This window comes from Cinclus cinclus, chromosome 19 (genome assembly GCF_963662255.1).
Source record: "Cinclus cinclus chromosome 19, bCinCin1.1, whole genome shotgun sequence".
Taxonomy (NCBI): Eukaryota; Metazoa; Chordata; class Aves; order Passeriformes; family Cinclidae; genus Cinclus; species Cinclus cinclus.
Window position 1 is genome coordinate 9,388,708 of NC_085064.1, and position 27,242 is coordinate 9,415,949.

A 27,242-nucleotide genomic window follows, 5' to 3' on the forward strand; every position below is an offset into this window, starting at 1 on the left:
ACTTGTTACTGCACTAATTACAGTATTTAAAGATATATGCAAAAAAAAAAAAAAAATTAAGATAATGACCTGCCCAGCCACCACACAAAAGGTGATGGCAAATTTATTCACACTACAATACTAACAATTTAAAAAAAGTTTTGTTTTTTTTCCTGCATTTTTATACTAAAATCACTTTGTTCTTTTTATACAATTGATAAGTTTATATTCACGTGGTGAGCAAAAATCACACCAGAATCAGCACCGTTTTGTTTTGTGGTTTCTTTTTGTTGTCATTTTGGTTTTTTTGGTTTTTTTGTGGGTTTTGTTGTTTTTTGTGGGGTTTTTTTTTAAGCCTTTTTTTTTTTCTCCATGTTTTTAATGCTTGTCCCCGATGTTTCAATAATGGTAAAAAATAAATCAGTTCATTGAAACCTCATAGCATGTGGCTTAAAAATCAATCCAAGGTGCCCAGCATGGAGCAAAGGGATGGGAACAGATGAGCTGGTGGCATCTGGGATCCTCTCAGCGTGTCACATCTGTCCAACCCAGCCAGCCCAGGTCCTCTATAATATATATTTCGTTCACTTTATCTTTAAAAAAAGGGGGGGTAAAACTGGTTTTCTTCAGGAATTAGTGTCTTGTAAAATCCTCTTCAGCCTTCTCTCTCTAAAACCACACAAGGGACGGGGTGAGGGCAATTCCTTCACGGAGGAACCCAACACTGAGACAGGAACAGGGCGTGGACCAGAGCTGGTTTGAACGGAGAAAATCCAGGAGGGAGAGAGCCAGGGGTCACAGGGATTGGAAAGATTCTGGGATTCTTCTCATCAGATGAGAAAAAAAGCCGTGGGGTTTGGAGAGAATTGAGGGTACTTGTAGGGCCCCACCACAACGTCCTGCGAGATGGGGGAGGAATTATTCATTTTTATATATATATATAAAAAAAAAAGAAAAAAAAAAACAAACCAAAAAACCAACCAAAAAACCAACCAAACCAACAAAAAACCAACCAGCACAACCTGCCCCGGGGCTGTGCCAAGCAAACCCAGGGCCAGCACCTCCCGCTCCCTCCCAGAAACGAGGCCCCATCAAGAATCCAGAGTTTATTGTGGGTGAACTGGAGGTCAGTGGGCGGGAGGGGTCCAGGCAATGAGACATTCCCAGGAGAGGACGGGTGGCTCTCCCGGCTCTGACAACACTCAGCACGTTCAGAGAGGAGGCCAGGACAGCTCGGGCGGCAAATAAAAAAATGCAACAGCCACCCCTGCACACACAGCTGTGAAACCCAGCAGCTTTCCAGGAGCAGGGAGGGGAGAACATCATCACGGAGGCGGGATTTGCTTTCACTCCTTCCTCAAGTAACAGTCGGTGGCACAGCCCTAAGTGTCACAAACCCTGGGCTTTCCTTGAGCGGGGTGCTTTTTTTTTTTTTGTTTTGTTTTTTTCCTTTCCTTTTTTTTTTTATTATTTTTAAAAAATTTGTGTGTAGTTTCGTGTGGGTTTTTCTTCTCTCTCTTCTTTCTCTTTAGATGGAACTTCAGACAGTATGTGCATGTCTGGAGATGGAGGGGTCAGTGTCAGAAGGGGCCGCTGGCCGTGGCGGAGCTGGTGTCCGGGAGCCCGTTCTCCTGCGTGCCCTGGGCTGAGGTGCTCGCCTGCCGCTGGGCCAGCGCTGAGCTCGAGTGTTTGCACTTGGGTGAACCACACTGACAGCTGAAGAATTTGCCTTTGATGTCCCAGAACCTGTCCCCGTAGTCGAAGCTGCAAGAGAGAGACAGCAGGGGTCAGGAACGGCGGCGGCAAAGAGGAGAGAGAGGGACATCGGTGCTGCCACAGCTTCAGAGAACCCCGGGGTGGTTTGGGTCGGAGCAACCTCAAAGATCATCCTATTCCATGGGCAGGGACAACTTCCATTAGAGCTCCACCCAGCCTGCCTTTGGACAGCTCCAGGAATGGGGCAGCCACAGCTTCTCCGGACAATCTGTGCCAGGACCTCACCACCCTCACTGGAGAAAACTTCTTCCTTTATCTAATACAATCCATCCCTGCCCTCTGGCAGTGGAAGCCATTCCCTGTGTCCTGTCCCTCCATCCCTTGTCCCCAATGCCTCTCCAGCTCTCCTGGAGCCCCTTTAGGCCCTGCCAGGGGTTCTGAGCTCTCCCTGGAGCCTTCTCCAGGTGAACCCCCATAGCTCTCGCAGCTTGGCTCCAGCCCTGGGAGCAGCTTTGTGGCCTCCTCTGGATCTCTCCTTGAGCTCCAGCGCCTTCCAGTGCTGGTTCCAGGGCTGGGGCAGCTCTGCAGGTGGGGTCTCACCTGAGCCCAGGGGCAGAGGGGCAGAATCCCCCCTCCCCTGCTGCCCACGCTGGGGCTCAGCCCAGGGCAGGGGGTTCAGGGCTATGAGTGCACGCAGCCAGGCTGAGCCTGGGGCTTTGCAAACTTCAGGGGGATGCTGAGGGACCCTGGAGCAAAGGGATGGAGTGCCCCAGCTGGGGGGCAGCAGAGCTCTCAGAGGTGGCAGGGGGACACGTACCCGATCTCCTCTCCAGCCTCTATGTGCCTGGTGCTGAAGAAGGCGATCCTGGGGAAGCGCAGGTCCTGGTGGGACATGAACACCCGCACTGGGATGAGGTTGGGCTCGCACAGGTGGTTGATGAAGCGGCTGATGTTGCCATAGAAACGGGCGTCGATGCAGTAAACCTCTCCATCCTGGGGAGAAACAGGGCAGAGCTCGTTAGGGCACGCTGGGGTTGGGTTATTGCCTTAAATAAATGATCGGGCTGCTGGTCTCTCCACTAATGCTCCAGAGAGCTCCGGGAACAGCCAGGGCAGGGCACTCACTGTGGGTTTGAAAATCCACACACAGACTTTTATACTTAATTTATATTCAACAGTACAGAGTTTACTGCACACCACTCTGACCCCACACACCCCCTAGAGCTGTTTTTTAACACTCTGGCACACCAGTTCTCCCAGTCCAAGCACCAGTTTAGCAGAATGGGATTGATGTTCAGTGCAGACTCCTTACAGGTACCAGCCCCTGGATAGGGAAACAGGCGTCTGTTCTGTCCTCTAATTGAACATGACAGCTTGGAAACACAAAGCCAGAGCCTTGAGAAAACACAGGGTTTTGCAGATAAGAGTGAAAGTGAGAACACAGAAATTCTCTTTCCAGAGAGCCCAGAGAGCAGTAATGCTTGGTTTTCCTTGAAAATAAAAGAACCCCCCTCAGGGCTTTTTTATTCCAACAGAGAATGACTGTGCAGAGCAGAGGCTTTAATTACAGAAGCTAATTTCAGTTGCAAAGAGGCCAAAAGCAAAAGGATCCATTAGTGGTGCTCCAAGTCCCTTTTGGACAAGCACCTCGGATCATTAATGGATGAGCTGTGCCAGCTCACACTCGGGGGTGCAGGAGCCCAGGAAAACATCCCCAGAACTGGGGGAGGCATCACCCCAACAGGCCTTGAGCACACACAATGTCACCAGCTCTGCTTTCATCAATCAGTGATTTCACTCCCCCAGTTTCATCCACAGAAATGTCATGGAGGGGCAGGATGGCAGCACCCACAGCCACAGCAGGACCTGGGACACTCCATGATCACCTCACACGGGGCTGTGACAACTCAAAGGACAGGGACACCAGACATGAAAACCCAGACAACAGAAATGACAACCCAACCATTCTTACCACAGCACGAGTCCACTCAAGGCATTCCTTCCAGACACACCAGGACCCAGGGGTCCCCCAGGGCTGGGATTCACACCCTTGGCAATGCCTCATCCCTCTGGAGGACACAGGACCCGCTGGCTCTGCCCTGCCCTTCTCTGCCCAGCCTGATGGGCAGCTTTAACCAACCCCCAGTGATTTGGTGCCTGATGCCTTTTCTCCAGATGCTCCTCCTTGATCTCCCTTCCCTGAGGGATTCCCAGGAGCCAGCACAGAGGTTCTCCCTCAGGGCTGCCTGTCAGGGCTAAGCAAGAGGCAGGGCAGGGCCCAGGTGGGCTCTTGCTCATACACCAGGCTAAAGTCCTTTCCAACTTCTCAATTACAGTCTGACCCCCTGTTTTCACACCAGACTCCTTATTTATCTCTTTTCAGCTCTTGAAATGGGTGTTGCTTTAAAAAAAGAGGAGGACAGAAAAAAAAGCAAAGCTTCTTTGTCACAAGCTGATGACACAAACAAGGCACACAGAGTGTTTTACAGCCTTTCTTGGAAGCCACCCCACTCCTGTGAGTCCCCAGCTCACCTTTTCTCACTTCTCCTTTCCCAGGGGTAGTCTGAAGTCATGGCCTTGCTTAAAACTTTTAGATTGTACTTTGTAAAGCAAAATTCTGCCCTGAGAGCCCTCACAGAGCAGAGCAGGAGGAACAAGCAGCAGAACAAGCCTGTGCCAGGGTGTTTGGTGGATCCTTTCTGAGTGAACAGGGTTTGTTGGTTTGGGGTTTTTTTAATCTTTCAGCTCATCATCATTTTATGAAGAACTCACAGAGCTGCCAATCACATGGGTGCCAGGTTGGGAGTACCAAAACCTGGAAAATTGACCTCAGGATGCTCCAAGGGGTTTGACAGAAGAGCATCTTGCTCAGAAGTGGTGTGGGCAGCACATGTTGGTTCTGCTGCCTTTTTTACCAGCCCTAACTCTCACTTTGACCACTGAAGCACAGCAATTGTGTTCTCTGCAGAATTCTGCTGCACACCAAGATGGAGACAAGCAGTCTCTGGGTTTTTGAGGAGTCAGGAGCTCAGGTTTGCCTGGCTGGACACCTGCACACACAGTACCTTGTTGTCCAGGTCGAAGAGGTAGGAGTCCTCCTCACGGACATCGGCCTCGGAGTCGGAGATCAGCTCCCCAACGTACCTGTGGGCACAGGGACAGGCAGGAATGAGGTCCTGTGATCATCACATGGCTGAACACTTCTTTTGGGGGAGAGAGAAACACAGGGATGCAGCCCAGCCACAGATGGGCAACCACAGCCACAGTGCTGGCCAGCTCCAAGCCACCAAACAGAGAGCTCTGTTAACTTCCAGCAGTGAAAACCTGGCTCCAATCTCCACCTCTTCAGAGAAACACTTCAATAATATTAGAAATTATGTTAATGATATTAAAGCCACTTTAATATTAAAAATCAATTTATTTTTTCCTGAGGACAAGTTTCCTTTTGCCCATCTCTCTGTTGGCCAAGATCAACACAAGTCTCCTGAAGTTCCTGGTCAAACTCAGCTTGTCCCACAACCACTGCAGTGCTTGTGCTGTTCACACCCCAAAACAAAACATTTGTGTCTGTCCCTCATGTATTTTCCAGGATACTTTGAGCAATTATAGGCTACACAACTTCTAAAGTTTTGATTTAAAAATCTTAGGTCTAACCTAACCTGGCAGGAACCCTGGAAAGATCTGGGCTTCTTCCTCAGTCCCTCCTGAGGCAGAATAAAAGTGAGCTGTGGTCCCAGCTACAGCCACCCTGTTGTAAAAGCAGGTGACAGGCACATCCTCCAAGGAGAATGAAGCAGGAGCTGCTTTGGCCTGGGCTTGCTGAGAAGAACCAAATGCACCCCCACAGCCAAGCAGGTCTGGGTTTGATGCAAACCCCTTTGTTGCAGGAGTCCCCACTGGTGCTCCCACCTCTGTCTCCCTATCTCCATTTTAAATAGTTTTGGACTGTCAAGGTTCAACACTTTCTGCCCAGAGCTGCTTTAGTCAGAGACTCAGAGTGGAGGAACTGAGGGAGGATGTGAGAGAGAAGCAGCAGCACAGCAGCTTTTCAAGTGTCCAAGGCCAGGGTTTGGAACAATCTGGGGTAGTGGAAGGTGTCCCTGCCCATGGCAGAGATGGGATTTAAGGTCCCTCCCAGTCCACACCAGTCTGAGTTTCTGTGATTTTGGTATGTAAGAGTTTCCAGCCTGCAATGAAGCACTGATTATTTCAAGCAAAGTATTCACCACATAAATAAATATTCTTTGCAGCATCAACAGAACTTCCATGGCCAGCAGCCACTCACAGAATTCCTGCAGTCCTCAGGCACATTCCAAGTGTTAACTGCCTCCAATCCCCCTGGGGCTCAAGGCAGCATTTAACTCCAAGGCTGGGGAGGAGAAGAGCCAGGAAACATGAACCTGGAGAGGATTCCTGTGCTCTGTGATCAGGGATTTTTGGCTGTAGTTCCCAACTGGGAGCCTCATGTTTGCCCTCACTGCTCCACTACTGGAAATCACCCACTCCTTGGAGGCCTAAAGCACAGAGAGGTGGCCAGAGAGGAAAATAAATTGCTGTGGAAAAGCCCAGCAGGCAGCAGCAGCTGAGAGGAGCTGAATAATTCTGCCCACAGAGGCCCCGTGCCCAGGGACAGCCACTGCAGGTTTGCAATTCCATGAAATAAAATACCACAATCAAATTTTAAACCATTGGTTTAATGCTCCTTTAAAGCCTATTCCTGGAACTCATTTCCTTCCCAAGGCTGTTTACAGATACTAAGAGGTCCCTGATTTTCCAGGCCCAAAGTTAGGGAAGGATGTGCAAGGGGTGCATGTTTCTCCCAAAAACCAGCAGGAGCCCCTTCATTTAAGAACTCCTGTGGTCAAGGCAGTGTCTTTCTCCCCAGCAGGATGTTCAGCACACTGATGGCAAATAACTCCATCCCAGAGCTTCACAGGGCCACTCATCACTGCTCAAACAGCCTGCACTTGAGTGAGGTTGGAACAGATGACCTTGGGGATCTTTTCCAACCTTAATGATTCTGTGATTAGAGGGGAGTCCATGCAAAAATCAAGAGCAATGAGCAGTGCCTAGCACAGGCTCCAGTGTTTTCCACAGGATGTAGGAGACAGGAAACCTGGGGCTTCTCTGCCTGAAGGTGTGGCTAAAACAGCTGGCTTGATGCACTGGTACCTTCCTAAAGTACCACTGGAACAGAAAGAAAATATTCCAAACCCATAAATGGATGCAAAAGGAACAGATCAGATCCTCTGACTTCTGCTTATCCAACAAAAGTCAGCAGCAGCTCTACTGTTTCCAGAAGGAGCAGCTCCACCACCTACCAATCAAGTATGAACAGAATAGATTCAACCCAACCCAGAGCAGCAGCAGCAGCACAGGGTGAGCAACAGCAGCTTCTGAACAGCACCAAATTCTGAGGCCAGGGAGAAATCTGAGCATGAGCACAGCCCCGAGGAGCTGCAGAGCCTGAAGGCTCCATGGGAGCCCTGTGGGACAGGAGGGTGACACTGTCACACCTCCCCTCACCAAGCTGCTGCTCCCAGGGTTGTGCTGAAGGGACAGGAGGCAATTGCAGCATCACAGAATCATCAAGGTTGGGAGAGACCTTCAGGGCCATAGAGTCCAGTCATGAACCCAGCATCACCACAATCACCCCAAACCATGTCCCCAGCTGCCACATCCAGATGCCTTTTGAGCACTTCCAGAGGTGGTGATTCCAACACCTCCCTGGGTGATTCATTCCAATGACCACTCCTTCAGCAAAAAGCCATTTTCAGATCTCTGGTCTGAAGCTTCCCTGGTACAACTTGAGGCCATTTTTCCTTGTCCTTTCACTGATTCCCTGGGAGCAGAGCCCGACCCCTTCGGCTCTCCCCTCCCGTCAGGGAGTTGTGCAGAGCCACAGGGGTCCCCCTGAGCCTCCTTTTCTCCAGGCTGAGCCCCTTTCCAGCTCCCTCAGCCTCTCCTGGTGCCCGTGAAGAGCTACAGGATAAAGGTCACACCAATACAATCATTCTTCCAAAGCAGAGTAACCACTGGACAAAGCAGCTGCCCAGCCAGGGCTCTGATCCAGATGTTTAACACAAAATGCTCTGCCAGAGGAGCTGATCCTAGGGTCTGCTAGGGTCTAGCACTGCCAGCACTGGGGCTGCTTTCCAGAGAAGAGGAAAAGAAGGAACCAGAGAAGGAACCATCTATGGGATGATCATAGAGAATCACAGGAAGGACTCATGGAGCTGAGGACTTGGGTTTGGTGAGTGAGAAAATGAGTGAGTGACAGAGGAGGAATGTGCATAGGCACAACATTCATTAGCTCAGCTGTTCAGTAAGCAGCTCATTTAGCTAATGAAGATAGTACCCAGCACTGAAACAGTGCCAGCAGCTCCTGGCAAGGTTGGGGGCAGTCAGGCTGTGGGATCTGCACCCCATCAGCCCCACATTCTCTGCAATGTCTGTGTTCATCACAACTTCCCTGGGCTGCCTCTTGCTGCCTGCTCCTCCTGTGTGCTGGCATTCCAGCAGGGTTTGGTGAAGACACTGTCCTTTTCTCTGGGAGCAGTTTACTCACAGTTTACTCAGTCCCTGGACACTGCACCACAACTCTGGGACCTTTGGTACTTATGGACAGCCCTGCATGAGGACAGGCCTGAGATATTCCCCACAAACAACAGCTTTTGGCTTTGCCTCTAAAAAAATATTCTAGCAGCTGGCAGCTCCTGATACAGAAGAAATACTTGGCCAATTCACTGCAGAATTACCTTTTTCTTTATTTTTTCTTTCAAATATTGCAATAATCTTCCTCAATCCCCCACCCAATTCTATAACACTTCAATAACTAGTTCTAAAAACCATCAGCACTTATTTCCATGATGGACATGAGTCCAGCCTTATTTAGAAGGTTTTAAGTCACTGTAGTACTGCAATGAAGGAAACATTTTTCAAACTATTTAACTAGGTATATATACCACTTTAAAGTCTCCAACTGTGGGGTCTGATGACAGGTTTTTCACTTAACATAAATCTGAACATTCCTGTGCCTAAGCACTTTATTGAGTCATGGCCAAAACATGCACTTAAACCCAAGTGCTTTATTGTTTTGCTGAATCAGACTAAAGCCAGAGCTGTGACACTGGAAAACCTCTGGAGAAGTCAGGATTGAACCAGAGAAAGTTGTTCCACAATGTCCTGACATGCAGCATCCCATATCTGTGGCAAACATGGGAGTTGAGCACATTTTGCAGCAGAACCCAAACGGGTTTTTCCCCCATCACTTGTGTTTCACAGGGGGAAGAGCTGAGCACAGACCCCAGCAAGACACAGGGCAGTGGAGAAAGCACCACACTGAGGACAGACAGAGGAGGAAGTGGAGTCAGGAAACCTCTGGCTGAGGGCAGGCAGCTGGGCTCAATGTCAGCTTGATTTGCATGAAAACCTCTCCTTTAAGGCCAGCAAATAATGTGTGTGTGCCCTGGGGAAGTGCTGAGGTTGCTGGGATGATGGAAGCTGAACAATTTATTCCTGGATTTGGGAATGGATGGGGTTTTTGGGATGATGAAAGCTGCACAACTCAGTGCTGGATTTGGGAAGTGCTGCATTGCTGAGCTGGTGAAAGCTGCACAACTCAGTGCTATTTGGGAATGGATGGGATTTGCTGGGATGATGGAAGCTGCACAGTTCACTCAGTGCTGGAGTTGCTGGGCTGATGGCTGCACACCTTACTCCTGGATTTGGGAAGTGCTGGGTCGCTGGGCTGGTGAAAGCTGCACAACTCAGTGCTATTTGGGAATGGATGGGATTTGCTGGCATGATGGAAGCTGCACAACTTACTCGCACACGAAGGTTCCCAGAGGAATGTCCTGCATCGTCCGCACTCCCCAGCCCATCTTTTGTGTCCGGTAAAGCTGCAACCGAGTCCTGCAAAAGAGGAAAAGAGGAAGTGAAACCACACTGATAGCAGCAATCCATGGAAAGAATGAATTTTCATGGAGAGATGAGCAAAAAGCCAGCACGTTCCATCACCACATACTCCCAGAGGATTTTAATATTCACCCTCCCGTTCTCACCCTGCAGGGATGCTCCACTCCCACAGCTCCCAGCTGTGGGCAGATGCAGGCATGGAAACAGCCCAGGGACAAGGGACAGGTGCCAGTCAGCCCCTCCTGCCTGCCCAGGTGCACACCAAGGGGCTGGGGAAGAGGGGACAGGGCTGGATGCTCTGTGTGATGATGATTTACAGAGGATATCAGAATCCCACCAGCAGCATTGCCTTCCCCTCCCCACAGCCCAGGGAGAAGCAGGGAAGGTGGAAGATCTACAGCAGTGGAGCTGTGCAGGGAGTGGTGCTGAGGGGAAAGGCAGGGAGCTCCCAGGGACTAAAGAACACCTTGAGCTAAGTGCTCTGACCCCTGTGCCCTCTGCCAAAGCCAGGGCATTCAGTAATTCCATCATTTCCAGCTGCCTGGCTGAAAGACAAGGAAGAAAAGCTGCAACTTGAGACTTCTTGGTGTAATAGCTGCTCTGTGGAATTTTACTGATGGGGTTTATAGGCAGAGAAACAATCCTGTAAGTCATTCTGCCTCGTGTTCAGCCAGAACCTGAGTTAAGTGCAGGATGAACAGTCTCCAGGGCTAGGAAAAGCTTGCTCTCTCCCTGAGGGACCCAAAACCCACTCTCAGCAACGCTGTTATCGGAATTAAGTGAAATCTGATGCTCACCTTAACTTCACCCTGTTGCTTTTCCCAGTACTTCTCTTGCCCCCACCCATTCCCTCCTGCACTGTCAGCTCAAACCAAGGGATGTGAATTTTATCCTGTCTGCCCACAGCTTCACCAGGGCAAACCATGACCTCAGGGGAGTGATTGCTCTCAGAGAAGCAGGGTCTAACACTGGGTTTGGGGCTTGGGGAAGCTCCTCCAGCTTCTGGCTTGTCCATCAGAGCAGAGCAGAGCCCAGCTCAGATCTGAGCTCTGCACTGGAGCCAACACTGGCAGCAGCAGGACCATGGCTCCAAGCTGAGCCTGCCAGCTGAGCTGGGCCAGGCTGCCAGCTGGATACGTGTGCTCTGCCAGGCAGAGTTAATTTGGAGCCAATCTGATAAAGGAAGCACTGGAAACAGAGCAGCAGCACCCCTGTGTCAGCTGCAGCCCCAAGGCAGACCTTCCCCCCTGCCTCCCCAGGGACCACAAGCTCTGCCCAGCACCTGACCCTCCTTCCCAGCAGAGCTGCTCTCCCCAGCTCGTGGTTGGGTTCCCAATCTTTCCTATCTTTCAGAAAAAACACTCTAGCAAGGCAAAAAATGCAAAAGCTCTAGCTGTACAGCTCCTAAAGAAACACCCACAGAGGCACTGGAGCTTGGGAGCTTGGCAGGGAAAACCAGAGAGAGGTAAAGTTCTGAGGAAACACATCGTTTCTTCCTTGCTTATTTTTAACACTGCAAAATGTCATTGAAACTACAAAGCTTGCAAAAAAGAGTGTTGTCAGCACTACAAAGAAATTCTAAAGTCTTTTCTTTTCTAGTGGGATCCCTTTGAACTCAGTGCAGTGGCAAACCACCACAGCAGAGGTCCAAACCCAAACACTGACATTTTTAGCCAGGCACCAAAATCCCAACAGTCTAACCTGGAGGAGCAAGGCCAACAGGCATCCAATTCAGGGGGAATCATGCCAAGAACCTGGAAATTTTAAGCAGCCAAGTCTGGGCATGCTGGCCTGTATTTCTAATCTAGACTGTTGGCTTACAAGATCTTCTGAATTCAGCCTCTGCAGCTCTGTTGCTGTCATGTCCTTCTCAGCTCCCCCCCGAAACACCACACTTGGGCTGTGCATGCAAACTCACAAGCCATTTGTATGTTTTACAGTCAGCTGATGTAAGAACACTTCAGTTCCCACCTGATGGTGCCATGGGCAGGGTGCAAATATTAACTAAGATGTTAATTTGGCTCATCAACCCACTGCTGCTTCATTCCCACCAGCAGCATGCAGGAACCCAATTCCGTCCCACCAGCCCCAGCTTCTGTGCTGGGTTTTATGGGATTATAGATGAGCTGAGAGCCAGCTCATGGGTTTGGGGTTGGTCCTGCCCAGATCAGCCGTGTTTGGCCCTCCTGCTCACCTGAGGCCATTCTGCACCACCCGGTTCCTGCAGGTTCTCCAGCACGAGCACGCGTGGTTGCACTCGAAGATCAGGGGGGGCTCAGCCATGTTGAACTCAGGCAGGAGTCTGCCATCCTGAGGAGAAAGCCACCCCAGACTGGGTTATTTGTCTGCTCCTGGGATCCCCAAAACCACAGACAGAAATTCCCCCCAAGGTAAAAACAGGCCAGAGAACCCCACAGTGGAGTCATGCCCCAAGCTCCCCAAAACCAGCATCAGAGCTCAGGCTCTGCAGTGGTTTTGCTCTACCCTGACAGCAGCACAGTCACCACTGTCACCAACAGCTGACAGACAGCCAGAGAATTTAGATTTTTGCTGCCTGCCATCACCCTACATAGCATTAAAAAAAATGCCTCCCAGTGCTTTGCAGAAAACTGGTGTGCATCGTCATCATGATTGCCATTTGCTGCGCTGGAGGGGAGAAGTGGATGCTTAGTCTGCCTCTGGAATAAAGCCTGAACTTGCAGAGTCCAAGGCCAGTACATACAAGTTCTGGGAACGACACTACCTTCCCAAATACCACTCTCAAAAAAGCTACAATTCAATTATTTACCAACATACAGGATTAAGGAAGTGATGGATGCAATTTATCATGTTTAACAAATTTGGCTTTTGAGACTTGAGAGGTGTAATCACCTATTAATATGTAAATAAAATGGCTGTAAAGCCAAGAAAGATGCCAACACTCCCCCTGAGAGAAACCTGCAGAGATTCACAGAACTTCTGATCTTTGCAGTACCTGCCCAAAGATGAATCTCAAAACTTCCCTGGAGGGTTGAAGCATTTACCCAAAACAAACCTCACTTCTGGCAATGTGGCAGTGAAAACATTTTTACTCTGCCTTCATCCAGAAGAATCACAATAAATAAAAGCAGATTAAAAAAATATCTTTCTGCTCCCCTCCCTTTGTTTACATCTTACAGCACTTTCCACGTTGCTCTGAAATGGAAGCTGATTTCACGCATGGATTATTAAATGCTCCCTATCACATGGGTGCAATTAATGGCTCAGTTGGCACGAGGGGAACACAAATAAATAACAAAAGAAAAGCTGCCCTGAGCATGCAATTTGGATTATCACACGTCTCAGAGCTGAGACTATAACTTCAGGCACTTTAAGTCAAGAAGAAAGGAGTTGGAATTACAGAAGCAGGGAATGGTTTGGGTTGGAAGGGGCCTTAAAGCTCAGCTCATCCCAACCCCTTCCATGGGCATGGACATCTCCCACCAGACCAGGGTTGCTCTAAGCCCTGTCCAAGGAACTGAATTAGGCAAAATTCAGCTCCCAGGCCCTGGTGTGAGTCAGGAGGGGGCTGTGTGTCCTCACCTTGTCGTACCAGCAGCGCATGCTGAGCTGACCACACATGCAGTTACTGGAGGAGCAGTCATCTATACAGACACAATACTGCAAGAGAAACAAAGGGTTAATTCCACACCACTCACACAGCTGAGACTGCAACTGATGACTGGGTCAGGAAACCACATCTCCTCCTCTTGCTGCAGCTCCTCAGCCAGAAGGATCACCAGCTTCACCATTCAGTGGCAGTTTTCCTCCATTGTTTCCTTCTGCGTGCAATGAGCACCAAAGGACTCTGCCTTGCAAGGAAGGATCTCATTCTGAGCCAGCCTCTCTGCTCAGGAGAGGATGTTCCCCTATTGTTAACTCTCCCCCATGAGCTGTGAGCTCTCTCCCCAGCCCTGTGAGCTGTTCTCCATACCTCAGGACAAGGAAAGCTCCAAGGAGGGACCAGAGCTAAGAGATGATGCAACTGTGCTGTCTCAGTTCTCCGCTGCTGCTTCCCCAGCAACCCCAAGCTAGCAAAAGCCCCACCAGGCAGCTGAACAGGGACTGGCCCTGGGAAGGTCACTTCAGCCACCTCAGAGCTGTGCCCAGTGAGGCCTCACCCTCAGCCTGAACTTCCCATCTCTGCTTTCCCCACCCAGCCCTTGCAGGACTGCAGTATCACAGCCAAGACCTTGGCCTGGGTGCTGCAGTCCATGGGAAGGCAGCATGGGAAAGGTCTCCCAACAAATCCCTGACTGTCCAGCCTCAGAAGACAGGACAAGGAGAAATGGGAGCCACATCAGCCAGCACCAGATGGCCAATGCTACAGCTGAACACAGAGCTCAGCTTAAGGCTCAAAACTGAAGAAAATCAAAACCCCACCTCCTACAACAAGAGCTGGAGGTGAGGCACTCAGCCTCAGCTGGAATTGGATGGCAATATCAGGATTCAACATTCCCATCTGGAATGCCAAATCTGTTCTGAGGAGCACTGCACAGCCCAGAACAGGAACAAAGCACGACCCCTCACCTGTAAATGAGTGATGTTTCTGTCAATGTCCATCGGGGAGGTGACACAGTTCTGTGACACGTATTTGTAATTGCTGGGACAGGGCTCACTGTCCACGGAATTGACACAGGGAATGGGGATCCGCTCGTAACCCCGGGCAATGTCTCTGTCAGTGGAGAAAGAATTGTCACAGGAGGAAAGTCCCCCCAGACAAGATGCCATTCAAATGCTATCCTGAGGCAGAATCACTGGCTTTGAGCACTCAAAGCCATTCAGACTAGAACACAACTCATGTTTTCCCACCCTGCCTTACAGATGGCTCTTTGTGCTTGTGAATATTTCCATTTGGAGGATGAATTTGCAAACCATGGATTGAATCAGCATGGCTTACTTCTTGCTAAGCTCACACTTAGCTCAGAACTTCACACCAGTTTAAGAAGCTACACAGTTCTTTCTTAAACCAGGCCCCCCAGCCTTCCCTGACCCCCAGCAAAGCCAGCCCTATTCTCACCTGCTCACCACCTTGTCTATCTGGGCAGGCTTCTCAGAAGATGATTCTTTGAGAGTCTTGTTCATCTGTAGGGCCACCCAGACCTGAGAGTTAAGGCTGGAGCACTGGAGCGGAGTCTCACCCTCCTTGTTCTTTAAAGTGACATCCGAGCCACGGGAAAGAAAGAGACTGCAAAACAGCAAGGAAGGATAAGGACTCCCCAGGAGAAACCAGGCAAGAGGAAAACAAGCTGAATCACATCCTCCAGCCAGCCCTTAAGGGACGAGGAAGAATCTGCAGTAGTGAATAATCACCTGAGTTTTCTTTATTAAGCATGGTTCAGTGAATCCTTCTGACAGAAGCCACAGACTGGAGCTCTGGGCAGCCATGAGAGCTCTAGGCAAACCTTGCCTTGCTTCAGGTACCTTGCGGGTACCAGCCTAACTTCAGACAGGCTTGAAACTCTCTCTGGCAGGGAAAGATATGGGGTGGGAAGAGCAGGCTGGAAATGGAAGAGTCCCACAGGAAACTGGTGGTGGACTTGGCCCTTGTTTATACTCACCAGCTTTTGGTGAGAACATGATGGCTTTATTCAGAGCAGGGATGAAGCAAAGGAAAAGCCCTGTTATCATGCTAGTTGTGGGGAAAAAAAAGCTTTAATCAAGGAAGCCTGACACCTTCCTGCTGGGAAGCCCAGGCTGAGCACAGCCCCTCAAGACTCCAGAACACTCCACGTTTTCTGACCAGCTATGGCAGCAGCTGGTACGTCACACCCCCTACCCCTAGGAGAAAAACAAGCTCTCCATCCCAATCCTGGGCTGTGTGTGAAGGCCAAAGGCATTTCAGAGGCTGTCCTGAGCCTGCCAGGCAGCAGCCAGGGAGGCAGGGGAGGGGTGAGCAGAGCACTTACACCACACACTCGTAGCGGTTCTCTCGCGCCGCGATGTGCAGGGGCGAGTCCCCGTGGATGTTCACGGCGTGCAGGTCACACTTTGCTGCCAGCAGGATCTCAGCTATGTCAACACAGCCAGAAAAAGCAGCCCAGTGCAAACAAATGTTTTCCTCCTGGAGGGAAAAGGAACAGAGTGGAGATTGTTTCAAACCCCGTGGCTTTGGGACCTCCCCTTCCTCAGCTCTGCACCTGCAGTGTTCAGCATGTGGCTGCCATCCCCACCCTGCTCTGGGAATGCCAGCGTGGACAGGGAAACCTCAGAGCAGCCAAACAGGGAGTCCTCACTCCATCCACCTCTGCACACCAAGGACAGGAAGGCTGCACACAAGGCAATCCATCATCTTCCCTACACACACACAGACAGCTCGTCTGTCTCCAAGCCACAAACCAATCTGGATCAATCCAGGAAAGAGGTGACAGACATGAACAAACATGCTAGAAAAGGCTGGAAAGCTGAGTTTCCCCAGCCCCTACATCGAGGAAAGCTACTGTGCCTCCCAGGGCTGCAAAATTAAGGAAAAAAAGAGCACAGCAGGAAATTAAGGAGAAAAAGAGCACATAGAGTACATGAAGGTGCCAAAAAGAGAATCAGGAGCCATGGGGTAAGCAATCAATCTGACTCCAGGCATCTCTTTAATACTGTATGTACTCATCTCTCACTAGCAGCACTGGAAATAGCTGAACACTCATCTTTCTGATGGAGATATTTTAAGGGATGATCCTGTTTCCTGCTACAGTGCAATTTGCAGCACACCTCGATCCCTTCCCCATGACAGGCTCTAAAGACCTCGATGACAACAGTGAAATGATAGTAATGATCACCCAGCTATTCTCTTTTTTTTTCTTCTTTTTAAAGCAAAAACAAAGCTGCTGCTGGAGTGTTTGAGCTGTTACCACCTAACTTAAGGTTCCTGCCTTAAACAGGGAGTTATTGCCACACACCAGGCAGGGGGAGACACTTTTCTACTCAGCTCCTGCTTCCCTTTACAGTAGCATCTAGAAAAGTCCCATACAATCCACAGAAAACATCTATCCTGTGGGTTGCACCCACATGCTGCAGCTCAGACAGGTCACAGACACCTGGACTGGTGTTCTGCCTTGCATTGCTCCTGCCTAAAAAGCAGCATCATCACAATCAAAAGCATTTCTCCCAGAGCAGGATGTTTCCCAGCATGAGTGACATTTGTCCTTAACCACATCCATCAGGACACCCCAGCTGCAGGTCCAGGACAGATGTGTGACATACACAGCTGTTAAGAGCACAGCTTTCTTTCATGTAAATGGTCGACTGAGTTGATGTTCATCACTAATGTGTGATCTTGAAGCTGTGACAGATCAAAGAGTCTGTTTTGTTCAGTCAACAAGCAGATGGAACAGTCCGAAAAGCCCCCTCTCACCTTGACTTTTGTTTTTAGGAATAGGATTGCATCCAGACCTGCCTGGGACTGGGAACTATCTAAGTGTGCTGGGTTTGGCTTGGGTAGAGTTAGTATTTCTCCCAGTGGCTGGTATGGGGCTGTGCTGAGCACAGGGATGGTGATACAGAGATGGTTTTGCTGCTGCTGAGCAGGGCTGACACAGAACCTGTTCTGTTCCTCATGCTGCCTCACTGTGGAGGAGGCTGGGGGACATGGAAAGCTGGGAGGACACAGCAGGACAGGTGACCCTGACCAAAGGGATATCCCAGACCATCTGACATCAGCTCAGGTTATAAAGTGGGGGAAGAAGGAGGAAGGGGGATGTTTGGAGTCATGGCTTTTGTCTTCCCAGGTCACTGTTCCATGGATGTTTGTGTTCTCCTGCGGGTGCTGAACACCTGCCCAGCCATGGAAAGCAGGGAATGAATGCCCTGTTTTGTTCTGCTTGTGTGTGTGCCTTTGGCTTTCCCCATTAAACTGTATCTCAACCCACGAGTCTTTTTCTACTTTTTAGCCTTCTGATTCCCTCCCCATTGGAGGGGGAGTGAGCAAGGGGCTGTTGGGGGCTTGGGGACTGGCTGGGGTTAAACCACACGGTCTCAGGAACACAGAGGGGTTTGCTTTGGTTTGGAAGAGACCTCAAAGCTCATCCAGTGCCACCCCCTGTCACTGACAGGGACACCTTCTACTATTCCCAGGTTGCTCCAAACCTTGTCCAACCTGGCTTTGGACACTTCCAGGAATGGGGTGGGACACCACACTTCAGTATCCTTACAGACTCCGAGAAAAAAAAAAAAAAAGAGAAACATAGTATAAGGAAAATAGAGGAGCAGTGCTGATACAATGACTCCCATGAAGAAAAAAGCAGAGACAGTATCTCCTTTGTATCTTCTCTATTTCCTCCTAAGTCCCTGGGAAAGCAGCTGGCACAGCCCCACAAGCAGTACTGGGGGTCCCACGGAGTTCCCAGGGAGCCAAGCACTGAGTGCATCCCACTGGAGCAGGATTTATGGAGGTGAGGGGCAGGCCAGCAGCCAGCTCCAGCCTGAGCTGCCAGCCTGGCCATGCTCTGGACACACCAGAGCTTTGTGCCAGTGATGCCCAGGAAAAGCCAGGCTTTGATAGCTGCTGGCAGAGTGCCCAGCCCATCCTGAAACACAAATATGAGCTCATTCCCCTTAAAAGGCACACAGGGTGCCCCTAACCCACACCCAGAGTCATTGGCCCGGGACAAAGGTGGAGCTGGTTAAGTCTGGACTAAAGGGGATCTGCCTGGTGCAGGGTCCAGTGGCAGCCCAGTGGGCTCCGAGGGATGGTAATCAGCAAGGCTCAGAGCTGAGTCCTGCCTGAGAATTCCACACAGCGTCCTTACAGGCTGGGACAGAGCAGCTGGAGGGAAAGGTCATCCCACAAGCTGCCAAACTTCTTCCCACAATGCAGGAAAACTCTCACCAGACACTTCTCACTCTCACTGTTACAAGGGACTGAGCCCAAAATCCGTCACCTCGGGCATGTCTGGGGTTCAAACAGAGATTGTCACTTCAGCAAGAGATTCCAGAGGAGCCTTACGTTGTCTCGGATGTTGATGTCTGAGCCCTTGGCCAGCAGCAGCTTCACCAGCTCGACGTGCTTGTACTCTGTGGCCCAGATCATCGGCGTCCAGCCACCATCATCCTGGGCAGGGACAGCAAGGGGTGACACACAGGACAGACACAGCCTGGCTCCCCACACGCCCCTGCCCTCCCCCTGGCTCTCTCCTTATTCCCCTCCTGTCTGCACTGCTGCAGGTCCCTCAGGTCCTGCAGAATCCAGAGTGACTGAGAGCAGCACACCTGAGCCAGCTGGAGTTTATTCCAGCTCAGCAGCTGGCACTGCATCTCCAGCTTGTTCAAGCACACTGACTGTCCAAAAGGCACAAGGAACAGCCAGGAAGATTTTACAGAAGGTACAGAAGATATTACAAAAACTCCCTGAGAAGACTGGGGCACCTGCTCTTGCCCCAGGTGCAGCTCTGTCTCACCCCACAGCAATGAATAAACCCCACAGTGACAAATGCCAGGCTCAACCCATTCCACACCTTTGTCCATGATCCCCCCATTAGGAAAAGCACAGGGAAAACAGGCTCCACAGCAAATTCAAGGCCAAGCAGAAACTGCAAATCAAGGGAAGTTTCCCTGAGGTCCGTGAGGGATCACCTTCCCTGACAGACAGGACACACACAGAACTGTCACCCTGTGATGATTTGGAGGTGTCCCCCAGCAGCAGGACCTTACTTGAGTGAGCACTGGGCAGATAGCACAGTGCTGAGGGAGTCCCTGACCTGGGCAAAGCAGCTCCTGCCCCAGGGAAGGCCTCACCTGGCAGTTGACATCCATCTTCCCATTGGAGAGCAGGTACTGCACCACATCATAGTGCCCCTTCTTGGCTGCCAAGTGCAGACACGTGGAGCCCTCAGCATCCTGCACACAACCACAGAACAAACCTTCAGGGATGTTTAGGAACAGCAGAGAAGTTCCCAGATGGAGGAGAGAACTGAAAAAGTCTGCACCCCACTGCCAGGAGGGCAGAGAGCAGGAGCCAAGGCCAGCACTAAGCAGAGCTTGGGAGCTTTTCAACAAAGAGGTGTCCCCCGTGCAGAAGAGGCTGAGAGTGCAAAGGGCTTTGCAAAGCCTGAGGAAGGCACCAGCCCCAAGCCGTGGCAGTGATGCCCCCCTTCTCCAACAGACCCTTTCCCACTCTTCTCCACGTGCTGGAGAGCCAAAAGGAAGCAGAAATCCCTTACAGAAGCAAACTTTGCACTTTACATCAGAAAAATCACTTTGTCCCAACTTGAAATGCTCCATTTCTCCAGGTTGTTTGCTGGGTTTGGTTAGCCCAAGGCCTTATCCCACCACCTGGCAGCAGGACCCAGGGCTGTGGTGTCTCTCTCTCCAGAGAGACCAGGTCCTCAGTTTGCCCACAGCCATCTGCCCAGACAGGAGATAAGAAACAACCCTGAAGGTTGAAAGGAAAAATGCCTTTGGGAGCTGGGAATACAAGTCCTGGAGGAGATGGACAGGCTGTGAGTCACGGTGGAGATGATCCAACCCTCACACCAAAGTTCTCTCTGGCTGCAGCCCGATTTTTATCATGCATTTATATCTTATATCCCAAGAACTTAGCACAGAGAAAGGCCCAGAGAGGAGGAAATCAGGAGGAGGAAACAAAAGACTGAAAACCAAATGATTCCTTCCAGCTAAATCCCTGGAAGCAACACTGGAGGTGAGAGTTTTGGGATGAAGCTGATGTGATGCAGCGTGAGGGAGCAACTCTCTGAGCAAGGAGGGGACATCTCAGGTCAGGGATTGCACCATGAGGGCTCCTCAAGACACAGAAGGAGTTTTTACATCCCCATAAGAGCCTGCTCCAGCTGAATAATTCCACAGCTTTCCCCTTGGATTGGGAAGAACCAAGTGCAGCTCCTCAGCCCTGGGAAAGCAGGCAGATTTTATTGTCACATTTCTTCAGGTATTGAGTGGGGTTTTTCCATCCTGGTAACAGGAGCTGGGGGGGCTGGGGAGCCTCCAGCCAGCTCCCTCCCCTGCAGTCCCAGGGCTCTGCACACACTTGCCTCAGCTAAGGGCTGGATTTCCCACGGAAATGGCTGGAGCTGCTTCCAAACCAATGCTGCTGCTTTCAAACAGAGGCCTGAGCTGGTGCAAGAAACTAATTAGCATAATAAACTAGCCTAGACCTCAGATGTGATCTGAGGCTTCTAATTTGCTTTTGCAGCCTCAGAATTTATCTCCTTCCATTGATCTTCAGAAGCACAAACTCTCCTCTTTTCTCTTCCACAGGAATAAATCAAGTGAGAGATTTGGGACAGTGGCCAGCACAAACCCACACGTGCCTGTCCTGTCCTTTCCCCCTTCCCAGCTCAGAACCACCCTCCCAAGGATCCATTTAGGGCCTGGCTTGGGCAGTACCTGGTACTTCGTGCAATGCTGCCAGTTCCTTCCCAAACCCTGCCAAGACCAGCAGGTTATGACAATAAGTTTGTGTGGGGAGGGTTCCTGTGCTCCAAATAGCATCTGATTTATGGGACTAATAAATGATCTGTGTATTTTCCAAGATTGCAAAGCAACACGAGCATGCTAAAGGCAAAGAAACAGCTGCATTGTATTGTTTTGGTTTAAATTAAGGGGTAGAGTTTAAAGATGGGGTTCAATTTTGCCACTGCAGCATGACTGCAAGAATCCACACATCAGTCCTTTGGACAGGAAAGCTTCCTCTGTCATTTTTTTCTGGACTGTCAAGCACCTAATTACAAGCCCATTTTAAAATATCACCCCAAAACTCTCATTTTTAGAATCTACAGAGAAGGGAGCTCTGAAATCCACCTCCACTGTGATGGATTTGTGACACTAAGAGTTATGAAATCAAATCTCCCTGACATTTGGTGCCACAAACTAAAGGGACAAGTGGTAACACCTGCCCCAAACAGCAGAAAAATGAGATTACCACAACTCCAGCCTTCACTTCAAGACAAACCAGTCCATTTCTCCTCAGCCTGGGCACTTCCACCCAAAACGTCAGGAAGAAATGTTGGACAGAGGCTTCCTCAGGAGAAAAAGGTAAGGAATAATCTGCTACCTTGGGATCTACTAGTGCTCCAGCCTTGATCAGGTATTTCACAGTTTCCAGGTGGTTGTTTTCTGCTGCTTCCATCAGTGGGGTCCTCTGGTCCTCGGAGCAGGTGTCAATGTTAGCACCAGCCTGTTGGGAGGCCAGGACAAGGACAAGGACAATTAGCAGAGGAAGGATGTGGGAGTAGAGATTTAGTAACAGGATTTTTTCCCCTGAAATTTAGCCATATTAAGCAGGGGAAAAAAGAATAAAAAAGAAGAAATAAAACCAGGAAAGAAGGCAGTGCAAGACCACCTGCTCTGGAAACAGCACATGATGCCTGCCCCCTCTCCTGCCTTCCCCAGGAAGGAAGGAACTGTAAGGAAGCCAACAGCTGGTATTAAATAACTCCTGTTAATAGATTTTGTACTCCTACTTTCTAGATATTGTTTGTGTAACAGTTTGGAAAAGTCAGCCTCCACCTTTTTCCAGCAGCTTTGTTTTCCCTGGTCTATCATTTAGACTACAACAACCAGCTCTTCTCAATGTCACAAACAGTAGGAACAACTTGCTGATTGTAACAGAGGCAGGAGCTGTAAAAAATATCCTGGGGGTTGGCTAAAAATTCCTGTGGAAATCAATGGCACCACTTCCACAGAGGTCTGAGCATCTGTTCAGTTCAACCCAGAGTGCCTTCAACCAATACCTCACTCTTTTCCAAACCATGGCTGTGTCAGGTTATCCTGCCTGCTTTAGCCCTTGGGCTGAGCTCAGGAACCAAAACTTCAACCCAAAAGGTCTCAGACACACAGGTCTTGGGAGGTGTGTGTGTGTGGGTGGGTGTGTGGGTGTGTGTGTGTAAGGCTCAGACCTGTTCACAGCAGCTGACTCAGGTTCACTTGGCACAAGGAGTTGTTTTCAGGTGCCTCCCACTGAATTCATTTGTTTTGACTCTTTTCCCCAACCAGAGCTATTTAAACCAGAGCAGAGGAGAAGCATTTCCAGTGGAACAAGCTGGGGCCATTCCCAGCCAAGCACTGGGCTGCTGCAGAAGCCAGACCTCAGGGAGAGACAAGATGAAGCACTTTGGAAACAAACCAACCCCACTGATAATTAAATTGTTTGTAATATCTCACAAGTTTTGCTCATTTTTCTCATTCCACTGTGTTCACATGCAGTAATTTCAGTGAGAGCAGCCAGCAAGGCCCATGGCTGCCATCAAACTGTACCTGCAAGCCTCCAATTCCAGGTGCTGAAATGCACCAGCCCATTTCCAAAGATCATTTCCAAGGTTCAGTCACTGCTGCCTTCTCAACATCCCTTTAAGGTTTCCCAATCCCACAGGGGAAACAAAATACACTTACAGTCACTCCAGACCAGATATACCAGTACAAAAAAGAAAAACTGTAACTTTTTCAATCCTTTTTCTTCTTTGCATTGTTTTGGAGCAGGCTCAACTACATCCTATGGCTTTGACCATCTTCTCTCAGTTAAAATCCAAATCTCAGACAATAAATCCAACTTGCATCTTCCCTTCACTCCTTTCCACATGTGCTGCAGAGGAACATTTATGTTGCAGAGGAAAATCCTGCTAGAGCTCCTCAGGTTTTGACAGAAGGGAAGACAGGGCCTGGCAGCTTCCAGGCTCCAGAGCCTCACTGCCCTCATCACCAAAAGCAACCTGGCTTTGAGATCAAATCCAAGAGCTTGGAGATCTCCTCAGCCTGGCAGCACATCTGGCAGTGCCATCAGGCTGTGCTGGTGCTGGCACATGTGGTAGTACCCAGCTCTGGCTGTGCTTAGGCACAGATCCCTGCCTGCCCTGCACCAAATCTCCCCCTGCTCCTTGCCTACAGAACAGCCCAGCAGGACAATTCCAGCTGTGTTCTCCAAGCCCTCCTGTCACTCTGCCCCGCTCCTCCCTCAGCAAACCCTGGGATGAGGAGGTTTTTTACAGGAGGGATTTTCCACTGCTGATTTCCATGTGGGGCAGACCAAAACCCACAGCAAATGGTTTGTACAGAGGCTGGAAGTGCAGACAGACCTGAATGAGCATATGACAGATGTCCACGTGGCCAGACTCGGCGGCAGCATGGAGAGGGGTTCTCTTACTCTGATGCTCCATTTTAAAATTAGGGTCAATTCCATCCACTGCAAAACAGAGCAGAGACACTTTCAACCACAGTTCAGATTGAAGTGTAACAGGGGAATGATGTCTCAGCTAAAGGCTTTTAATGGATGGGTTCCCAGCCCATCCTCAGCTCTGCTCATGTCTCACTGCACATTTCACCAGAAAGCTCTCAGGGCAGTCCCCTGCACATTCAATATGCAACAGCCCTCAAACCCAGAGCTTAGAAACAGCATGGAATTCAATACCTTTTTCAGGCTTTACTATCTCTCCAAAGGCCACATCCCTCAGCTTCACAACTCATCTCAAAAAAAAACAAACGCCATATGAGGATAAAAAAAGGGAAAAATGCTGCTTGGTTTAAAGCAACCCAGAAACTGGGAAGAACAAAGAGTTGGTACCACCTGGCCTCTGTCTCACCACTATTAACTGCAATTAGTATTAGTGATCCTTGTTGCACCCTTGCAAACACAGAGCTGCAACACGGATGGAATTTCTCCACACAGGCTCAGGGTCTGGCCAGAGATTCTCACAGCTGTGCAGAGACTGACAGATGATGCTGACAGCCAGACAAAGATGTCTGGGCATGATAACATGTTGTGTATGATGAGGCTGTAGTTAAATATCAATGAATAACATTTCTGTGCTATTGAAGACAGGAACAATGGAGCAAACACTCGCTAGAGAAAAAAAAAAGACAGAACTGATAAAGGGCAAGAACAGAAAGCATCCAAAAATGTACAGCAAAGTACTGGAGTGGAAAGGAAGCATCCTGAGGAAACATTGTGTCCTTCAGAGGGGGAAATTCCTGGGGAATATTGGATGCTAAAAACAAGCTCAGCAGCTCAAAGACATCTGGTGACAGGCAGCTCTGTCCCCCAAAAGAAACCCCATGGAATGAAGGTTCCTCCTTTTTGCTTTCTTGCTGATGGGTCTTGGCTTCAGCTGACTCCCATCTTTGCCCTCTCTACCGGATGCAAATACGTATCCCACACATGGAGAGGGGATGGGAAAAACCACACAGAGGTCATTCTGGGGACACAACCAGCTCATCTGGATAAAACCACACCAAAACGCTGACACAAGTGGGGAACACTGTACATTTCCCAGAGAGAGGAAGCCCTTTCAAATGACACATCACCCACAGGAGTCTCTCCCCAGGGGCACTGGGAAGATGACGTGATGCCATGCTGGGAAGTGGCCGCTGGCACTGCCTGGCAGGAGCTGGGAGTGCTGCCAGACAGGCCCTGGCCTGGGAAGGAGGCACCTACCCAACATCAGCAGGACCTTCTGCAGCTCCCCTTGCCTGGCAGAGAAGTACAACTGCTTCGGGTGGAACCGCAGCTTCTTGGGCCTGCAGGAGCAGGGAGAGAGAAGGAATTAATGCCCAGGGAAGAACAGCCAGGAAAGTCACCCCCCACTGCCACCCATGGGCCTGACAAAGTTTGGGCTCACCCCCCAGTGTGGGCAGCAGGGCAGGGGGAGTTCTGCCCCTCTGCCCTGCTCAGGTGAGATCCCCACCTGCAGAGCTGCCTCCAAATGTGGGATCCCCAACACGAGGAGGACCTGGAGCTGCTGGAGTGAATCCAGAGGAGCTGCTCCAAGGACTGGAGCCCCTCTGCTCTGGAGCCAGGCTGGGAGAGCTGGGGGTGCTCACCTGGAGAAGAGAAGGCTCCAGGGACAGCTCAGAGCATCTGCCAGGGCCTAAAGAGGCTCCAGGAGAGCTGGAGAGGGACTGGGGAAAAGGGATGGAGGGACAGGACACAGGGAATGGCTACAAACAGAATGCTGGGAAATTTAGGATTAAATACATTAAAGAAATCCTTCCCTGTGAGGGAGGGGAGGCCCTGACACAGGGTGCCCAGAGCAGCTGTGGCTGCCCCTGGATCCCTGGCAGTGTCCAAGGCCAGGTTGGACATTGGGGCTTGGAGCAGCCTGGGACAGTGGGAGGAGTCCCTGCCCATGGCAGGGGTGGAACAGGATGAGCTTTAAGGTCAGTTCCAACCCAGACCTTCTGTGATTCTCTGATATACCTCCAGAGTACAGCTCCAGAAAAACAAGTCTCCAGAAGGTTTTAAAACTTCCAGCTCCAGCCCTAACCAGTCCTGTTCCAGTGAGGGCTGGATCTGTTCATTGCTGTTCAATGACAGATTCTGGGTCTCACTACTGTGAACAGGAGCTCCCAGAAGTTACAGCTGCAGCTGAAGAGCCAGTGAAAAACCTAAATCCTCCAGAGAAATCAATAAGACATTTAGAGCTGTAACAGTTCTCCCAAATCTGTTGGGGATGACTAATGAGTGAAGCAAACACAGAAAGCTCTGAGTTGGATCAAAATCCAGAAAACCTAAATCTTGTTTTCTCTAGGCTAAGCAACTTTGCTGGGAACTGAAGTGACCCAATGGTCTTTTTCTTACTTTTCAGAGTCCAAGGCAAACAGGGCACTTTCCAGAGTTTCTTTCACTGGTCCCTGGGTCAAGCTAGTAGTAGGCTTTGGAAAAACTGAAGACCCAGCGATGTCAAACCCTTCAGCAGCTGAACTTTCTGGCTTGTCTTCCTCTGACAACCTCGTCCCAGTGCCACTGAAGAGGAAAAATGAGAGACAGCCAAAGTACAACCATTAAAAACACACAACCATCTCTCTCTTATGCCAAAAAAAAAAGAAAGCAAATGCATTTTAAATACAGATAAGTATAATTGAAATCGAAACCCAAACCAATATATTTAACAGCTTTTTCAGTAAGAACTTGCCCCAGAAAGGAACTGCACTGCCCTCTGACTGCACCTGGGTGTACTCTGTGCTACAGGAGACCCAGGCATACAGGGCAAGTCTTAAAGCCACCTAAACAAGGCCAGATGGGATGGGAAGTCAGAGCACAGCTCAACACAGGGCTGGTTTGATTTGTGTTTTCCTTCTCTCTTTGTATGTGCTTGTGGATGCGAGTCAGGAGCCATGGATGGCAATCACTGTCTCTTAGCAAACTTGGCAATATCAACTAATTCCACTATTACTCCATTCCTCACAGTAAGAGGAAGGAATCATTTAACTCCTGAACCCCCCAACCTCCAGAGCCTCTGCCTCAGCTCTGGGGCAGCGAGTGATGCAGAACACCCCTGCAGATTGCTGCAGCTCAGCCGGCCCAGGCAGCACTCAGCTCAACAGGAGGAGCCCAGACATTCAAACCAAAGCCTGGGCTGGCAGGAGGTTTGAGATCCCCCCAAGCTCACCTTCCCGTGGTGGTGTCGGCCCTGCCCTCCACGGCCGCAGGTTTCTGCTGCTCGTAGCTCAGGGACACCGTGGAGGTGGTGTCAGCCTTGGCTATTGTCACCTCCTTGGCCTTGGAGGCCTCCTCCCCGCAGTGAGGGCAGTAGCTGGTGTCGTTCACCTGCGAGGCACAGCTCTTGTGGAAGCGGTGGGAGATGCTGCTCTCAGGCTGACACTCCATGAAAGTGCCCTTAAAAAACCACAGAGAAGGAATTCAGCCCCTGCTCGGCCGTGCCTTGCCCCTTCAC

At 50.2% G+C, this 27,242-nt stretch overlaps 1 protein-coding gene across 2 annotated transcripts in view; it reads right to left on the reverse strand.

Moving 5' to 3' along the window:
• Window positions 1-1,072: 1,072 nt before the first annotated feature.
• Window positions 1,073-27,242, reverse strand: part of LOC134051571 (histone-lysine N-methyltransferase EHMT1-like) — a 50,645-nt gene continuing 24,475 nt past the window's right edge. For both annotated transcript variants that reach the window (XM_062505383.1, XM_062505382.1), the window contains 16 exons: window positions 26,958-27,184; window positions 26,147-26,311; window positions 25,004-25,086; window positions 23,649-23,755; window positions 21,632-21,754; window positions 19,357-19,458; window positions 18,569-18,673; window positions 15,540-15,694; window positions 14,651-14,818; window positions 14,161-14,305; window positions 13,174-13,251; window positions 11,807-11,922; window positions 9,523-9,609; window positions 4,761-4,839; window positions 2,513-2,688; window positions 1,073-1,743 (listed from right to left, as the gene is read on the reverse strand). In XM_062505383.1, coding sequence (XP_062361367.1) covers window positions 1,560-1,743; window positions 2,513-2,688; window positions 4,761-4,839; window positions 9,523-9,609; window positions 11,807-11,922; window positions 13,174-13,251; window positions 14,161-14,305; window positions 14,651-14,818; window positions 15,540-15,694; window positions 18,569-18,673; window positions 19,357-19,458; window positions 21,632-21,754; window positions 23,649-23,755; window positions 25,004-25,086; window positions 26,147-26,311; window positions 26,958-27,184 — 2,100 coding nt within the window. In that variant the 3' untranslated portion in view covers window positions 1,073-1,559. The remainder of the gene's footprint in view (window positions 1,744-2,512; window positions 2,689-4,760; window positions 4,840-9,522; window positions 9,610-11,806; window positions 11,923-13,173; window positions 13,252-14,160; window positions 14,306-14,650; window positions 14,819-15,539; window positions 15,695-18,568; window positions 18,674-19,356; window positions 19,459-21,631; window positions 21,755-23,648; window positions 23,756-25,003; window positions 25,087-26,146; window positions 26,312-26,957; window positions 27,185-27,242) is intronic.